We start from the raw sequence: 14004 nt of genomic DNA on the forward strand, positions 1-14004 counted from the left end.
GCCGAAACCGGTTTGGCTCAGTGGATAGAGCGTCGGCCTGCGGACTGAAGGGTCCCGGGTTCGATTCCGGTCAAGGGCATGTACCTGGGTTGCGGACACATCCCCAGTGGGGGGCGTGCAGGAGGCAGCTGATCGATGTCTCTCTCTCATCGATGTTTCTGACTTTCTATCCCTCTCTCTTCCTCTCTGTAAAAAATCAATAAAATATATTTTTTAAAAAGTAAAAAATAAATAAAATGTGTTTGAGCTTTAGACTATAACATTTGTTGTAACAATTGCTAGGTTGAAGTCCACCATGTAAAAAAGGGCATGGATTTACATTGCAAAAGGTGTCCACAGTGTATTAGTGACATTCTTTTATTGACAGCTGACATAAATTCATTTAGAGTGAAATATTTTAAGCCAAAAAAAAGTTCCCTTTTTAAAAAAGGGGCTTTAAATATTGTTGGCATTTTTATGGTTTCTTTAAATGCCCCTGGCTATTCCCAGAGGTTTTCTTTCTATTTTTTTTTCTTTACTTTTTCTCATTTGAGTCTTAGCACCCATTTAAGTTATGATGTTTCCAACCTTGTATGGTTTGCAATTGCCCAGAAATAAGACCACTGTTGAACTACTACAAAAGTATAAATGAATGTTTTAATGCCACCATCTTTCCTGTTGCCTGTGGAGTCTCTGCTGAAATGAATCAGGATCAAGCTCTAGGAAGAGACAGAAAATGAAAGCATGCTGTTTGCCAGGACGCTGTGGGTTAATACTGATGTGTAACAAGTTGATTTGGAACGCTGGAATTTCATTCTATTCTGTTGTGGGTTTTTTTGTAAAAGCAGTTAACTAGTCCCAGGAAGGATCCTTCAGTTAGGTCAATTTTGTTTTTTGAAATGTCATGGCTCCATTCATAATTTTGTCTTATTCTTCCAATTGGTATATACAACTTCAGAACTCCTGTATTTGGAAAGCTGGAAGGGCCCAGACTTTGAAATAGTATCTTGTTTCACTGTTTTGTTTTTTTTGTTTTTGGTGGTGTTGTTTTTTTTCGTTGTTGTTTTTTTTGTTTTTTTAAACTAAAGCTATATAAAGCTTGTGGATTAAACAGAATAAATTTCTAAATTTAAAAAAAAAAGAAAAATGTTTTAAATGACTTGAGAAAAGGTGCTCTGGCGGTGCTTGAACACACAGGTTCACAGCAGCACGATTCACAACAGCCAGAAGGCGGCAACAGTCTCTCATTAAGGAACGGACAACAAAACGCTCCCTCCACCCAGTGGATGTTACTCGGCCACAAAAAGAAATGCAGGTCTGACACAGGTTACAACATAGCTGGGCCTTGAAGGCGTCATGCTAGGTGAAAGAAGACAAACACGAAAGCCACACATTGTACGCTTCACATTTATATGAAGCGTCCAGAACAGGTGAATGCATAGAAGTAGAAAGCAGCTCCGTGGTGGCCAGAGCCTGGGGAAAGGGAATTACTGTTTCATGGAGACCAAGCTGCGTTTGCGAGCACGAGAAGTTCTGGAGATGGTGGTGGTGAGGGCTACACAACATGCTGAATGTACTGAATACCACAGAACTGTCACTTACCAATGTCATGTACATTGTTATGCACATTTTGTCACAATAAAAAGGTGGAGGGTTCCCCCAAATTGCTGAGAATAAGTATTTTCAGCAAAGCCACAACCACACCTCCAGCGGCTGCCCTGTGTCTCCCACACCCAGCAGGTCTCCCTGAGCCTTACCTCCGAGGCTGCTGTAACCCCAGCCGCTCACCCAGCACATCTTCCTCTCAGGGACCTTCAGCGAGGCAGGTGGGAGGGGGACCAGGCTGATGTGCTCGGAGAGTGTCACAGGGGCCTCCAGTTTCAGCAGGGCGACGTCCGCGCCCCCCTCTGCAGACAGGCTCTGGTTGAACTTGGGGTGGCGGACGATCTTAGTCACATTTGTCAGTGTGTCATGGTCATAGAGTCTCAGCCGCCCAACTTGAACCCTGAGGCCATAAGCCTCCACGTCCTCCCTGGGGGAGGGACCAGGAGCCTCTCAGAGGAGCCTCTGGGGCAGGGCCAGTCTGGGCACAGCAGCAGGGGGGGGGCTCACTAACAGTAGCTTTCCCCGACACCCAGGGCCCTGCCCACAGCCCACCTCCCATCACCCCTCCGTGTGTTTCCCACCCCACCCCTGCCAGGGGCCTGGGATGCGTGGCTCACCGCTGGATGCAGTGGGCTGCGGTCAGCACCCACTGGTGGTGGATGAGGGAGCCCCCACACAGGTGCTGCCACAGCTCCAGCTCCTTATTGTACCGTCGGATGCTGACCAGCCAAGGCCATCTCCCAGCGGGGGCATTGTGCGCCCCCACGGTGCCACCCTGCTGCCTCCCTGAGCCGGGACCTGGGAACAAAGGGGACGCCATCATAGACCCCAGCAGGGCCCCTCGCACTCAGTCTCTCCCAGGATGACCCAAGGAGTCCCACCCTGAGTTGATGCTGAGGGGCCTGGGCAGCCTGAGCAGAAGATGGGGACAGGGAGTCAGGACTCACCAGGGAACAAGGGCATGGAGTCCCCCAGGCCTGGGAGGCTCAGGAGCAGCAGCCACAGCATCTGCGGGGATGGCAGGGGCCTGGGTGAGACCACCAGGGGCTGGGTCCCCGTGTGGGGATGGAGAAGCCGGGGTCTGGGCAAGGGCATCCTTACCTTGAGGGACCCTCCTTGGGACCCTCTCTGCACCCCTTCATCCCCTGGCACAGGAAGAGGCAGGCGGGGGACCCCCTGGCTGGGCCATGGGCAGAGAGAGCTTCTCCTCTCAGGCCCACCTCAGGTCGGGGGGTCAGTCAGCAGGCATTGAGGAGCTGCTGCTGGGCCCTGGCGCTGCCTCCCCCGGACCTGCCACCTGGCTGTCACTGGGCAACAGCCCCCTCTAGCTGCAGGGATCTCAGCCACAAAACCCAGCCAGGACGCGGCATGAGCAAGGAGAGCATGCCAAGAGGTGCAGGTTTGCTGGCAGAAGCCCCGGAGCGCTGGGCCCAGGCAGGCAGAGACCCAGAGCTGCTGCTGGGCCCTCGAGCCACGGGGCAGCCCTGGAATCCGCTGAACCCTGTGAGGCAGCGTGGAGCACGCCACCAGCTGACGAGAGCATGCCATCTGCCTGGCTCGTGGCCTGTGACCACCCTCACTGCCACCAGCTGAGGCCACGCACACTGCCCTCTGCAGGGGGCTCTCTGGGAGCTGCACCAAGACGGGCTTTCATGGGTACAAATCAGGGGAGGCACCTGGGAGGCAGGTGGACGGAGCCCAGCTGGGCAGAGGGAGAGGCTGGAGCACAATGCAGGCTGATGACCCCTTGACCACCCACGGGAGACCCAGTCCGTGGCAACGTCGGGAAACACAGCCGCAGCTCCTTCTTCTGAGTGGGCGGATTTATATCCGCCCATTCAGTAGAAGGAACAACCTCTCAATCTCCAGAGGCTCCTTGTAATGCCCGCGGACGCGTCCCCCAACATCACCCTGGGAATGCGTAGACACGTTATCGTGGTGATGTAGGGAGACACGCCCCTGGAGAGCACAGTATCAGAGCATTAGCTAAAAAGGAGACCAACAACACTGTTCCCACTGAAGTTGATGTTTTAAAGACCAAAAACCTTTCAACTCAGTCTACATTGCCATCTACATCTACGTCCCAGGCATAATTTGGAAGTTGCACTAAAGAAAATGTTTAATTTACTGTTTACACATTTTGTTCTTTTCTATTTGTTTTAGTTTTAAATTATTTTATTATATTTAAGTTTAATTTGAAAGGCTTTTGTACCTTTCCTTTGTTAGGCAATTTTATTTTGCCTTTGCCATCTTCAATATAAGGTATGTTATTGTCCTATGATTCTTCCATTTTTTGAAGTTTCAAATTATAATAATTAGTGTTTACATTCTTCTTCTTTTTTTTTTTAATACATTTTATTGATATTTTATAGAGAGGAAGGGAGAGGGATAGAGAGTTAGAAACATCGATGAGAGAGAAACATCGATCAGCCGCCTCCTGCACACCTCCTACCGGGGATGTGCCCGCAACCAAGGTACGTGCCCTTGACCGGAATCGAACCTGGGACCTTTCAGTCCGCAGGCCGACGCTCTATCCACTGAGCCAAACCGGTTTCGGCATACATTCTTCTTGTTAAAATGTTTGAAATGAATAAAACTATTGAAATAAAATAAAAAAAAGACTGTACCCTTTTATGTAATGATGTTTACTTTGAATTTATATTAGTTCACACAAACACTCCATCCATGCTTTTGTTCCGGCCCTCCGGTCCAGTTTGAGAACCCATTGTGGCCCTCGAGTCAAAAAGTTTGCCCACCCCTGACCTAGACCCCCACCCTTTGCTCCCAACTGGGACTCTGGGGATCACCTGGTAGCAGGACCCAGACCCCCATCCCTGAGGGGCTGAGCTCTGGGCACAGGGACTTCTCAGGCCGGGTATCTGCACGTGTCCACCTGCCATCACATGGACGAGGGGGCACCAAGGGACACCCAGGGCCCTCCCCTCCCCTGCCCCCCATTGTGACACAGCAGCCCTGCCTCTGGCTGGAGGTCAGTGTCATTGTCCCACCAAGATGGCTGCACGTCTTGCTCCCTGGCCTCCAGACACAAGGAGCTCCATGTACCCAGACACCAGCTGTAATTCCATCTCAGGAACATTCCTCAGTGCCGGCTGCATGGCCTGCGCTGTCATGCCCCCGGGGGGCTGGCCCATCACCAATACCTTTAACACCATCATGTCTGCTGCGTCCTGTGACGCCAGTGCAGCCTGGACCTGCAGCGGAGCCCTGTCTAGCACTGGGGAGCGCTCAGAGCCAGCAGCCTTTTGTGTCGCCAGCATCCTGGGCTGCAGGGCACTGTGAGGTGTGGAGCTTGCTGCTTCGCCTGAGAGGTGCAGAGGCCTGCACTGGCCTGTGGTTTTGATGGGGATGCCTCTGGGTGCTGGGCCGTGGGATCCTAAAGCTTTCCTGTGCCAGCCCCTGGCCTCCTCAGGGGCGCTCCCCGTCTCAGGACCACACAGCCTGGTGGCCTGGAATCTCACCAATGAGGTAGGTCAGTGTGGACCAGTGCGGTCCCTCAGAACCTGACCTGACTGAGAAACAAATGCAGATGGAACTAGGTCAGATGAGGTCAGAGTGGAGTAGGGGAGGCCTAAATCCAGGGATGGGTGTCCTTGTAAGAAGAGGGGAGGATGTGGAGAGACACAGAGGGGTGGGGGGGACGGGGTGGAGGTCCAGTGGTTCCTCTGCAAGCCAAGGGCCCCAGCACCACCAGAAGTGGAGGAGGCAGGAGCCTGGGAGGAGGTGTGGCCCCAGAACAACTTGATTGGGGACTTCTGGCCTCCAGCCGGTAAGAGAATGAATTTGTGTTGTTTAAGCGCGCGCGCACACACACACACACACACACACACACACACCCCATCCCCCAGTCCTGGGCTTTCACTGCCACCCCAGGACACCACAGGTGGGCGAGCCTGGTAGTGACTAAGGTGTGACTTCCACCTGGAAGGGCGTGGACCTGCATTCCAAGCGCTGAGGGTGTTTCCTGTCACCTCAGACAAGGGGAAGAGGCCAACGCCCTCCCCAGGGTTCCCATGGGCACTGACCTCACCTGTAGGGGTCTCTTTTGGGGGGACAAAGCCCTGCTGGCTCAGTGCCCCCACCTCTGCCTGCTCAGGGCTCAGTTAGAACAGATTTCAGTGACCAGAGGCCACAAGCCCCCTGTCCATCTCCAGCCCAGGCATCTGGCTCCGTCCACCTTGCCTTACTGATCAGTTCAAGAAGCTGTGCTAGGGCCATGATTCCAGTCAAGTGGGGGGAGTGGGGCGGGGGGTGGGCAGCAGCTCTGAGCCCATCCTCTGGAGAGAGAGCCCTGTGGGTCGCCCCCCTCCCCGCCCTACCTCCCCCCTCGTGGCCATGCCTGCAGACACAGCCCCAGGCCCAGGTGTGTCTCACTCCAGCCTTCCCTCCAACACCAAGTCCCACGTCCTCTCCCTCCCTGGGAGCGCTGGCCTCTGAGTCACTCAACCCTCATTCTTAACCCTGGAACACTAAAGGCCTGACTACACCCTCACCCATGGAGGAAGCCCTACAGAGAGTCACAGTCCCCCAGAACCCATGGCAAGGCAGGCAGCCCACACCCCTCTGGCGGCCTAGGGGGACCTGGATGGCTGTGGACCCCCTGGCAGAGCCCATCCACAGGGCCCGTGGACAGGGCAGTCACTTAGGCAGCACGTGTGCTGGAACCCAAGGGCGAGGGCACAGCGCCAGGCTGTGCTGTGTCAGCCCCTCCTCCCTCCCTGGGCGGAGCAGATCCCCAAGGGGGGCCATCTGCAAGGTGGTGCCTTCCAGCTGAGTCTCAGAAAAGGATTTCCTGGAGAGCTCCTGGCTGCCAGGAAACCCAGACTTCAGTCCAGGGCACATGGGGGACGCAGCTCCTGCTCCGCCCGCCCTGGAGCTTCCACTCTCCCTAACTGGAGTGCAGCCCTCCCCGAAGGACCAGGTCACAGGAGAAGGAGGGCTTCTCCACCCTGGCCTCAGGGGCAGGGGTCCTGGGCACTGGGCAGGGACTCGAAGGCCGCCACCACATTTTAGAATCAGACTGGGGACCAGCCTGCCGCTGCAGGGAATGGAGCCCCCTCACCCACAATACAGGCCGCCTCAGGCTCCCAGGCTCTCCTGGGTCCTGGCCCCAACCTGCAGGTGCAGGCACCCACCCAAGCCGGGCACCAGCCTTCCTCCCAAATCCTAACGCAGCAGGACTGCACGTCACTGCCTGGGGCAGGAGGGGCTCCACAGCCGCTTCTCACTTCTCCATTTGAGAGAGAAGCTCCTCTGTCCACTGGAAGCCCCTCCCAGCCCCGGGGAGAAAGGATGGGCTTTGTGGAGCCTGAGAGGACGGTGCACCGCGGTGCTTCTCCAGCAGGGGCGCCAGCGCCGGGAGAGCGGCCTCGGGGAGGATGGGGGTCCGCCTCTCCATCCTCCTCTCTGGCCGCCACAGACCAACGAGGACCCGGGCGCGTGGGGAGGCGGAGGACGGGGGCAGGGAAGAGGGGGACTTGGCTTGTCCCTGGCCCCTGCAGGTTCTCCCTGCTCGGGAGAAGCTCAGAATGGGAGACTGAGTGGAAATGAGGCTGCACTTCATTCGGTCCAAGGAGTTGATCAAATTGGGAAATGAGGATTCAGTGGCCGCCGGGTCAGGCAGAGCAGTGGTGACCATGGAAAACAATGCTCCCTGTTTGTATGCTGCCAAGTCCAAGTCCTTCAAAACATCCATTCCACACTGACCGCGATGGAAGGAGGAAGAGGGAAGGTCTGGACCGCTCTGGGAGCAGCCCTCGGGCTGTGGTCTCCAGCCCCAGGCAGAACACTCATCCTCCTCCCCAGCCAAAAGAGCCCACCCATGTCGCTGCAGCCATAGTTGCCTATCCCCACCTGGTCCACCTTCCAGAGCCTGGGTTCCCCACCAGGACCGACCACCCACGGCCGCCTTGGCCACGCCCACAGGTAAGTACACTCAGTCCAGAGCAGTTTTTCATGCAGTTTAATGAGCTACAGAGGGTGGGGAGGAGGCAGGAGTCCTGCAGTGTCCCGCCCGACTTCAGAGCACATCCCTCCTCTCCCTTTTGCCTGTCAGGGGAGAGACAGACTGATGGAGGTGGCTGAGGCAGGAGGACCTCAGAGGGGCTGGGGTGGAGGAGGGCGCTAGGTGCAATGAAGAGCTGGCATTGGGAAGGAGCAGTGAGGGTCCCCAGACCCCTGGAGAGCCTGTCTTCATCTCATATGGGCAGCATCCTTGCCTGGCCCGGGCTCAGTGAGAGGAGTGAATATGACCGTGGATCCAAAACAAGAAGGATGTCACTCGGGCATAGACTCCAGGAAAGTTGGGAAGACCGCAGCTCTTCCCCCAACTCACCACCCCTACCTGGACCCAGGTGTTCCTCCATTTACAGACCAAGGGGCCCCCAGAGTCACCCTGCGGGAAGAAGAGACAGGTGGCCAATGCTCAGGGACCCTGCAGGCAGGAGCAGTGGATGGAGGCTACAGTCTGGGGGTCTCACCTCGCAGGAGTCCCGGCCCGGGCTCCCTGCACACAGCATGTCGTCCTTGATAAAGTTGCCGTATTGCTGCCTACAGGTCTTATTTGCCACGATGGGGACCTCCACTTCCTGCAGATTCTGGGGCGGCGGAAGCGGCTCTGTGAGAAGAAGCCGAGTGAGCCTGTGGTCCTGAGGGGGCGTACAGTCACAGGTTCTAGAACCACACACTGAGCCTCAGTGCCTCCAGGGGGACCCTGGGAGTCACCTAAGACCCCAACTCTCCGGGTTCAATCCAGGCCAGTGGGCTGATAATCTCTAGGCTGACACTGGGGGCACCAAGCTCAGAAAGGAAAAAAAAAAAGAGAGAAATACATTTTTTATCCACAAATAAATTTTATTTTTAAAAAAATGGCCATGCCTCACTCTTGCTACTTTAGACTCTACTCCTGAACAGAGTCCTCTCGAGCTGTGTGCCTCCTACACCCAAGGGAGACCCCGGAGGGACCCCAGCTGAGGCCTCCTCTGTAATGCCTGCCCTCCCACCCACCCGCCCCAGGGTATCACCCTCAGTCTCCTCCTCCCACTCCCACCCATTATCCTGGTTCTTACCTTCAGGACCAATCCTGCCCCAGCCAGTCACCCAGCACCGTGTGCCTGGGGGGAATGCGGAGGAGGCTGGCGGGAGTCTGATCCACCTGACGAGGTTAGATGGTCGCACAGAGTCCTCCAGTTTGAGAAGTGCCACATCCGCCCCACCTACTGCTCCCTTTTCAAGCCTGTACTCCGGGTGACGGATGATCCTAGCCACCTGCACACTGCCATTGAGTGAGGGTCTCACTCGTCCTAGTTGGACCTTAAAGTGCCAAGGCACTGGGTTTCTCCTGGGGACAGAAGGCACAAAGCTTCTAAGAGGCTGCGGCAGGAAGTGGGCCAGCCCCTCAGAGCCCAGAGACCTCCCCTCTGTGGTGGGCAAGGGGAGCGCCAGGAAGCTGAATCCTGGTGGGGGGTCTGCAGCCACTCAGCCCAGGATCTGCCCACAACACATATCAAATGCCTCCTGATATTGTCCACCCACCCCCCATCCTGTGTGCTGACAGAGTAGGGACTTACCCTCGAATGCAGTGGGCAGCGGTCAGCACCCACTGGGGGTGGATGAGGGACCCCCCACAAAAGAGACGCCACTGGTCCTTTGTTTGATTCCAGAACCACAGGCCCACTTGCCACGGCCACGCCCCATTGGAAGCATCATTCCCCCCCATGATGCCCACCAGCTCAGTCCCTGGGCCGGGATCTGGGGAAGCAGAGGAGGAGCCATCAGGGACCCAGGCACCTCTGCCCGGCACTCAGCATGGCCCCATCCTCAGTCCCTCCCAGAGCCACCCTCAGAGGGGGATCACCACCCCATCCCTGGGTCGGCCTCTGAGAGGTCAGAGTCAGGGGTTCGGAGACAAGCCAGTCCTGGGGGGTCAGCACCCACCTGAGGTCACAGGTATGGAGCCCCCCAGACAGGGAAGAGTCAGGACCAGCAGCCACAGCATTCTCAGGAGGAGAGGAGAGGGGAAGGGGGAGAGCCAGTGAGGAGATCTAGGGCAGGGACACAGCCTGGGAATGAAAAGGATGGGGATTTGAGCAGCGTCCTCACCATGCCAGGCCTCTCTGTCTTCTGCTCCTGGACCCCTCTGAGCCCTTTTACCCTCCTGCCCAGAAACTGGCCCAAGGGGAAGCAGCCCTCCTTTGGGGTGGGGCTTGGGAGGAGGCAGGGCTTATCCCTTCAGTGGGTCCAGTGATGACCAGCAGACCAGCTATCAGACAAGAAATATGGGGGTCCTCTCTGAGAAGTCACTCAGTATTGGTGCTAGAGCACTAGCTGGTATGGCTCAGTGGATAGAGCATCAGCCTGCGGACTGAAGAGTCCCAGGTTCGATTCTGGTCAAGGGTACATACCTTGGTTGCAGGTTCCCCGGTGCTGGTCAGGGTTCATGCAGGAGGCAAACAATCAATGTGTCTCTCTCACATCACTGTTTCTCTCTGTCTCTCCCTCTCCCTTCCACTCTCTCTAAAAATCAATGGAAAAATATCCTTGGGTGAGGATTAACAAAAAATAAAAATAATAAAAATATTGGTGCTGGAGACATTTCAGTAATAAGATGACAGTATGCACATAAAATAAAAATAAGAAAAATTAAAAAATAAGATGCTTTGCAGAGTCCTGTATAATAAAGGGTCTCAGGGTCAATTCCCAGTCAGGTCACATACCTAGGTAGAGGGTTCATTCTCCGATCGGGACGCGTACAAGAGGCAAACAATCGATGTTTCTCACACCTCTCCCTTCCTTTCTCTAAAATCAATAAGCATATCCTCGGGTGAGAAACTAAATAAATAAATCAGATGCTCTGAAACAAAACAGAACAGGGGCACGGATGGAATGGGGGACTGGCACCTGAGCTAAGTGCGGGGGGCGGGGGAAGGAGAGCAGCAGGTCCAGTGCTTCCCTGCCCCCCTCCTTCTTTTGAGGCTCACAGTGTCCCCCAAAAAGGACAGACTCGTTGTACCTGCAGACAGAGTTTGCCAGCAGCAGCATGAGATGGAGGAGGCAGCTGCCCTGGAGCCTTTGGAGGGAGTGGGGGCCTGCTGACACCTTGATTGTAGACTTCCAGCCTCCAACACTGTGACAGAATACGGTTTTGTTTAAAAGTCTGGGTCTGTGGCATTTGTTACGGCCTCCCCAGGACACTCAGGCATCTGCTCAGCTGTCCTCATACATCCTATGCATGATCAAGCTTTGTCAAAATGCACAGCAAAGGGTGTGAGAGGTGCCAATATAATGCTAGTTCTCCTCACCTCCTGCATACTCCCGGCACCCCCACAGCGCTGGGAGCCAACCTCCCCTCTCACACTCCCTGCTTTCTGAATGGAGGATCTCTGTCCCCCAAGTCCAACCCCAGGCTGAGGCCGGCCATCCGTCAGGGACAGACTTTTCCACTCTTTGACATTCTGAAAATCATTCTCCACCAAGCATGGGATAGGACCAGACAATGCTTTGAGAGGAGAAGCAAGAGGGGTTCCCACACTCCCGAACCACGCCCGGTCCTCTGTCCCCCTTGAGCCCAGTGAGGAGATCATCAAGGGATGCTTTGCAGCACTTAGATGAGCTCAGGTCTCTAGAAACCCATCATTCCCTCCTGGGGCGAGAGTCCCTGTCATCCTTGCTGAGATGTTGGTGTCTCCGGGGGTACCCAGAATCAGAATCCTCAGGGGACACTGGGGATCTCCACAGGAAACAACCAGGTTTTAACATGGCCAGGGGGCCCCATGGTGGGGAGAGTGAGCACCCAGGAGAGAACAGGCTGGGCTCATAGACCAACAAGTCCTACAGGCCCAGGGACAAGACCTTGGGTGATAAGGGGGGGCTTCCTCCCTCCCTGCCACTGGTTTAGACAGAGCCCCAACCTTTACCCACCTCGACAGAGGATGTGGGTTTGGGGCTGGTTCCCAGGGCCAGATGACAGGAAGGCAAGTCACAGAGGTATCAGCGAGAAGCCACAGGCCCCAACGCCCAGCCTGATGCTGGACCCAGACTTCCCATCCCCCGGCACCAGGCTGGGCAATAACCAGCTGGGCCAGACCTGGGACAAAGACAGCATTTGATCAGTTCGAGCAGATCTGCCCGAAACAGAAACAAGAGGTTTGAGGGTCTTGGGGGGAAATCTCGTGACTATCATTGGCAGATAATACGATCTTCTTCCCAGAAAAGCCAAAAGCCTCAACTGAAAAGCTTTTAAGATTAAGTTTCCCAAGGTGTCTGCATGCAAGATAAATGTTTTAAACACAAATCAGGAGAGAAAGAAGAAGAAACTCATCTTTTAATCTCAGTCATAACTAATGCGATGCCATGATGGTAAAGACTCCATTCATGGCCGTGTCCTTACATTCCTAATCCAGAGTCCGTGACAACCACAAAACTTCCTTGACAAGGAAATTCACACGAAATAAAATGTCATTCAATGTTGTTAAAAAGAGACGGTGTCATCAAATATCAACTCTTCAAATCCAAATAGAATATGAACAGCAGGCTTTGACTGGTTTGGCTCAGTGGATAGAGCGTCACCCTGCGGACTGAAAGGTCCCAGGTTCGATTCCAGTCAAGGGAATGTACCTTGGTTGCGGGCACATCCCCAGTAGGAGGTGTGCAGGAGGCAGCTGATCAATATTTCTCTCCCATCAATGTTTCTAACTCTCTATCCCTCTCCCTTCCTCTCTGTAAAAAGTCAATAAAATATATTTATTTAAAAAAAAATATGAACAGCAGGCAAATCTGGAACATTCAAACTGACCCCCAAGTTTGCCAGGAGGAAAATACAGGTGAGGATGTCCCAGGAAGCCACAGGGCAGAGTGAGGCAAACTAGGCAGCTGGTACCAGAAAGCTGTGGAAATGGGAACCGAGTGGCCGTCCAGTGAAGTGGGTGCTTGAATGGCCCGGCCGACCTGCCCATCCTCCTAGGCCCAGCCTCAGTGACGGCACAGCAGCAGACAAATGCACGGTATCAACTCAGAGCAAAGAAGGAGGAGAGAGCATCAGTGATGGGCGGCTAGGAATCAGATGGAGGGGATGAAGAAGAGGGGGTTGGGAGAAGTGCAGCCCACTGTTCCGGTGCTTGGTTTGAAGCCCCTCACTGTGAGGGAGGACACATGGAGGTGGGGCCACCTTGAACTTGAGGGACCCAGGCAACTCAGATCTTTGCTGGGGCTGGAGAGGTTCACCCCGCACAGAGGAAGGTGGTGAGAGCCATGAGACTGGAAACACAGTCAGGACCCAGGCCCTCCTCTCCCTCCTGCAGTTGGGGTCACCCCAGGAGGAGGGTGACGGATCCATCTCTAGAACCTTTGGTCCCAGCAAAACAGAGGACTGGCATCTGGGAAGCCCAGGTTTCCGCCCAGTCATCTTAGAACAGAATCAAATAGTCCACCAGCCAGCCAGGCTGACAGATTCGAGGCAGCATTTGAACTTTTAATAAACACACTTGTTTCTGTTCGTTAGAAAAGTATTCTTGCACCCGACTGGTGTGGCTCAGTGGGTGAGTGTCAGCCCAGGAACCAAGAGGTCCCTGGTTTGATCCCTGATCAGGGCACATGCCCAGATGCTGGCCCAATCCCCAGTCGGGAGCGTGCAGGAGGCAGCTGATCAATGATATTCCTCTCTCATCGATGTTTCTCTCTATCCCTCTCTCTAAAAAAAAAAAAAAAAAAAAAAATGTTTTTCAATAAAAACATTTATTTAAGTATACTTGTTTATAGTGGTAATTTTTGGCATAAAACAGGCCAAAACTTAGTGATTTGCTCTTCAATATGAAGAAAACTGTTGGGGCTGACTAGAAAAGCATTGAATTGGAAAGTTAGAAACCAAAGTAAAAACAAATGAAAAAGAAGTTATTCAAACCCATTCAACTAGCAATGATGAGAAATAGAAGTTTGAGGAAGTTTTCAGGGAGGTAGGAGAAGACACTGCATTTATGAAACAAGGATTACATCATACTGTTTTCTTCTCAGATCAAGCAGATAATAACTGAGTGCCCTTGGACATAAAAATATAACAAATTAATGCTGGACAGTGTGTTCAATAGTTAGAACAGTGTCCCCCCACCAAAGGGTCACCAATTCAATTCCCGGTGCAGGTTCTATGTGTGGGAGAACCAAACAATGTGTCTCTCTCTCACTGATCTCTCTCTCTGTCTCTCTCTCTGTCTCTGTCCCTCTCCCGCCCCCGCCCCCTCCCCCGTTCCCTCTCCCTCCTTTCCACTCTCTCCAGAAATCAATGGAAAATGTATCCTTGGGTGAGGATTAACAAAAAAACAATTTTTTAATAGAACAAAAGAACAAAAAAATGGGCCTTGCTGTTCTTTTTACAATTTGAAAAAAAAAAAAAAAAAGTGTGCTCAGTTGGCC

The 14004-nt window shown here is 53.9% G+C and overlaps 1 protein-coding gene across 1 annotated transcript; it reads right to left on the minus strand.

Annotated features, from left to right (window-relative positions):
* Nucleotides 1-7831: 7831 nt before the first annotated feature.
* LOC308252675 (mastin-like) lies at nucleotides 7832-9598 on the minus strand (the record flags this gene model as incomplete). Its single annotated transcript, XM_080677430.1, has 5 exons — nucleotides 7832-7996; nucleotides 8082-8218; nucleotides 8670-8941; nucleotides 9171-9351; nucleotides 9538-9598. The coding sequence occupies 5 exons, from the start codon at nucleotides 9596-9598 to the stop codon at nucleotides 7832-7834; spliced, it is 816 nt and encodes a 271-aa protein (XP_080533556.1).
* Between the last annotated feature and the right edge of the window lie 4406 nt (nucleotides 9599-14004).

The sequence above is a fragment of the Plecotus auritus genome, assembly GCF_963455305.1.
Source record: "Plecotus auritus genome assembly, chromosome: 7".
NCBI classification, from domain to species: domain Eukaryota; kingdom Metazoa; phylum Chordata; class Mammalia; order Chiroptera; family Vespertilionidae; genus Plecotus; species Plecotus auritus.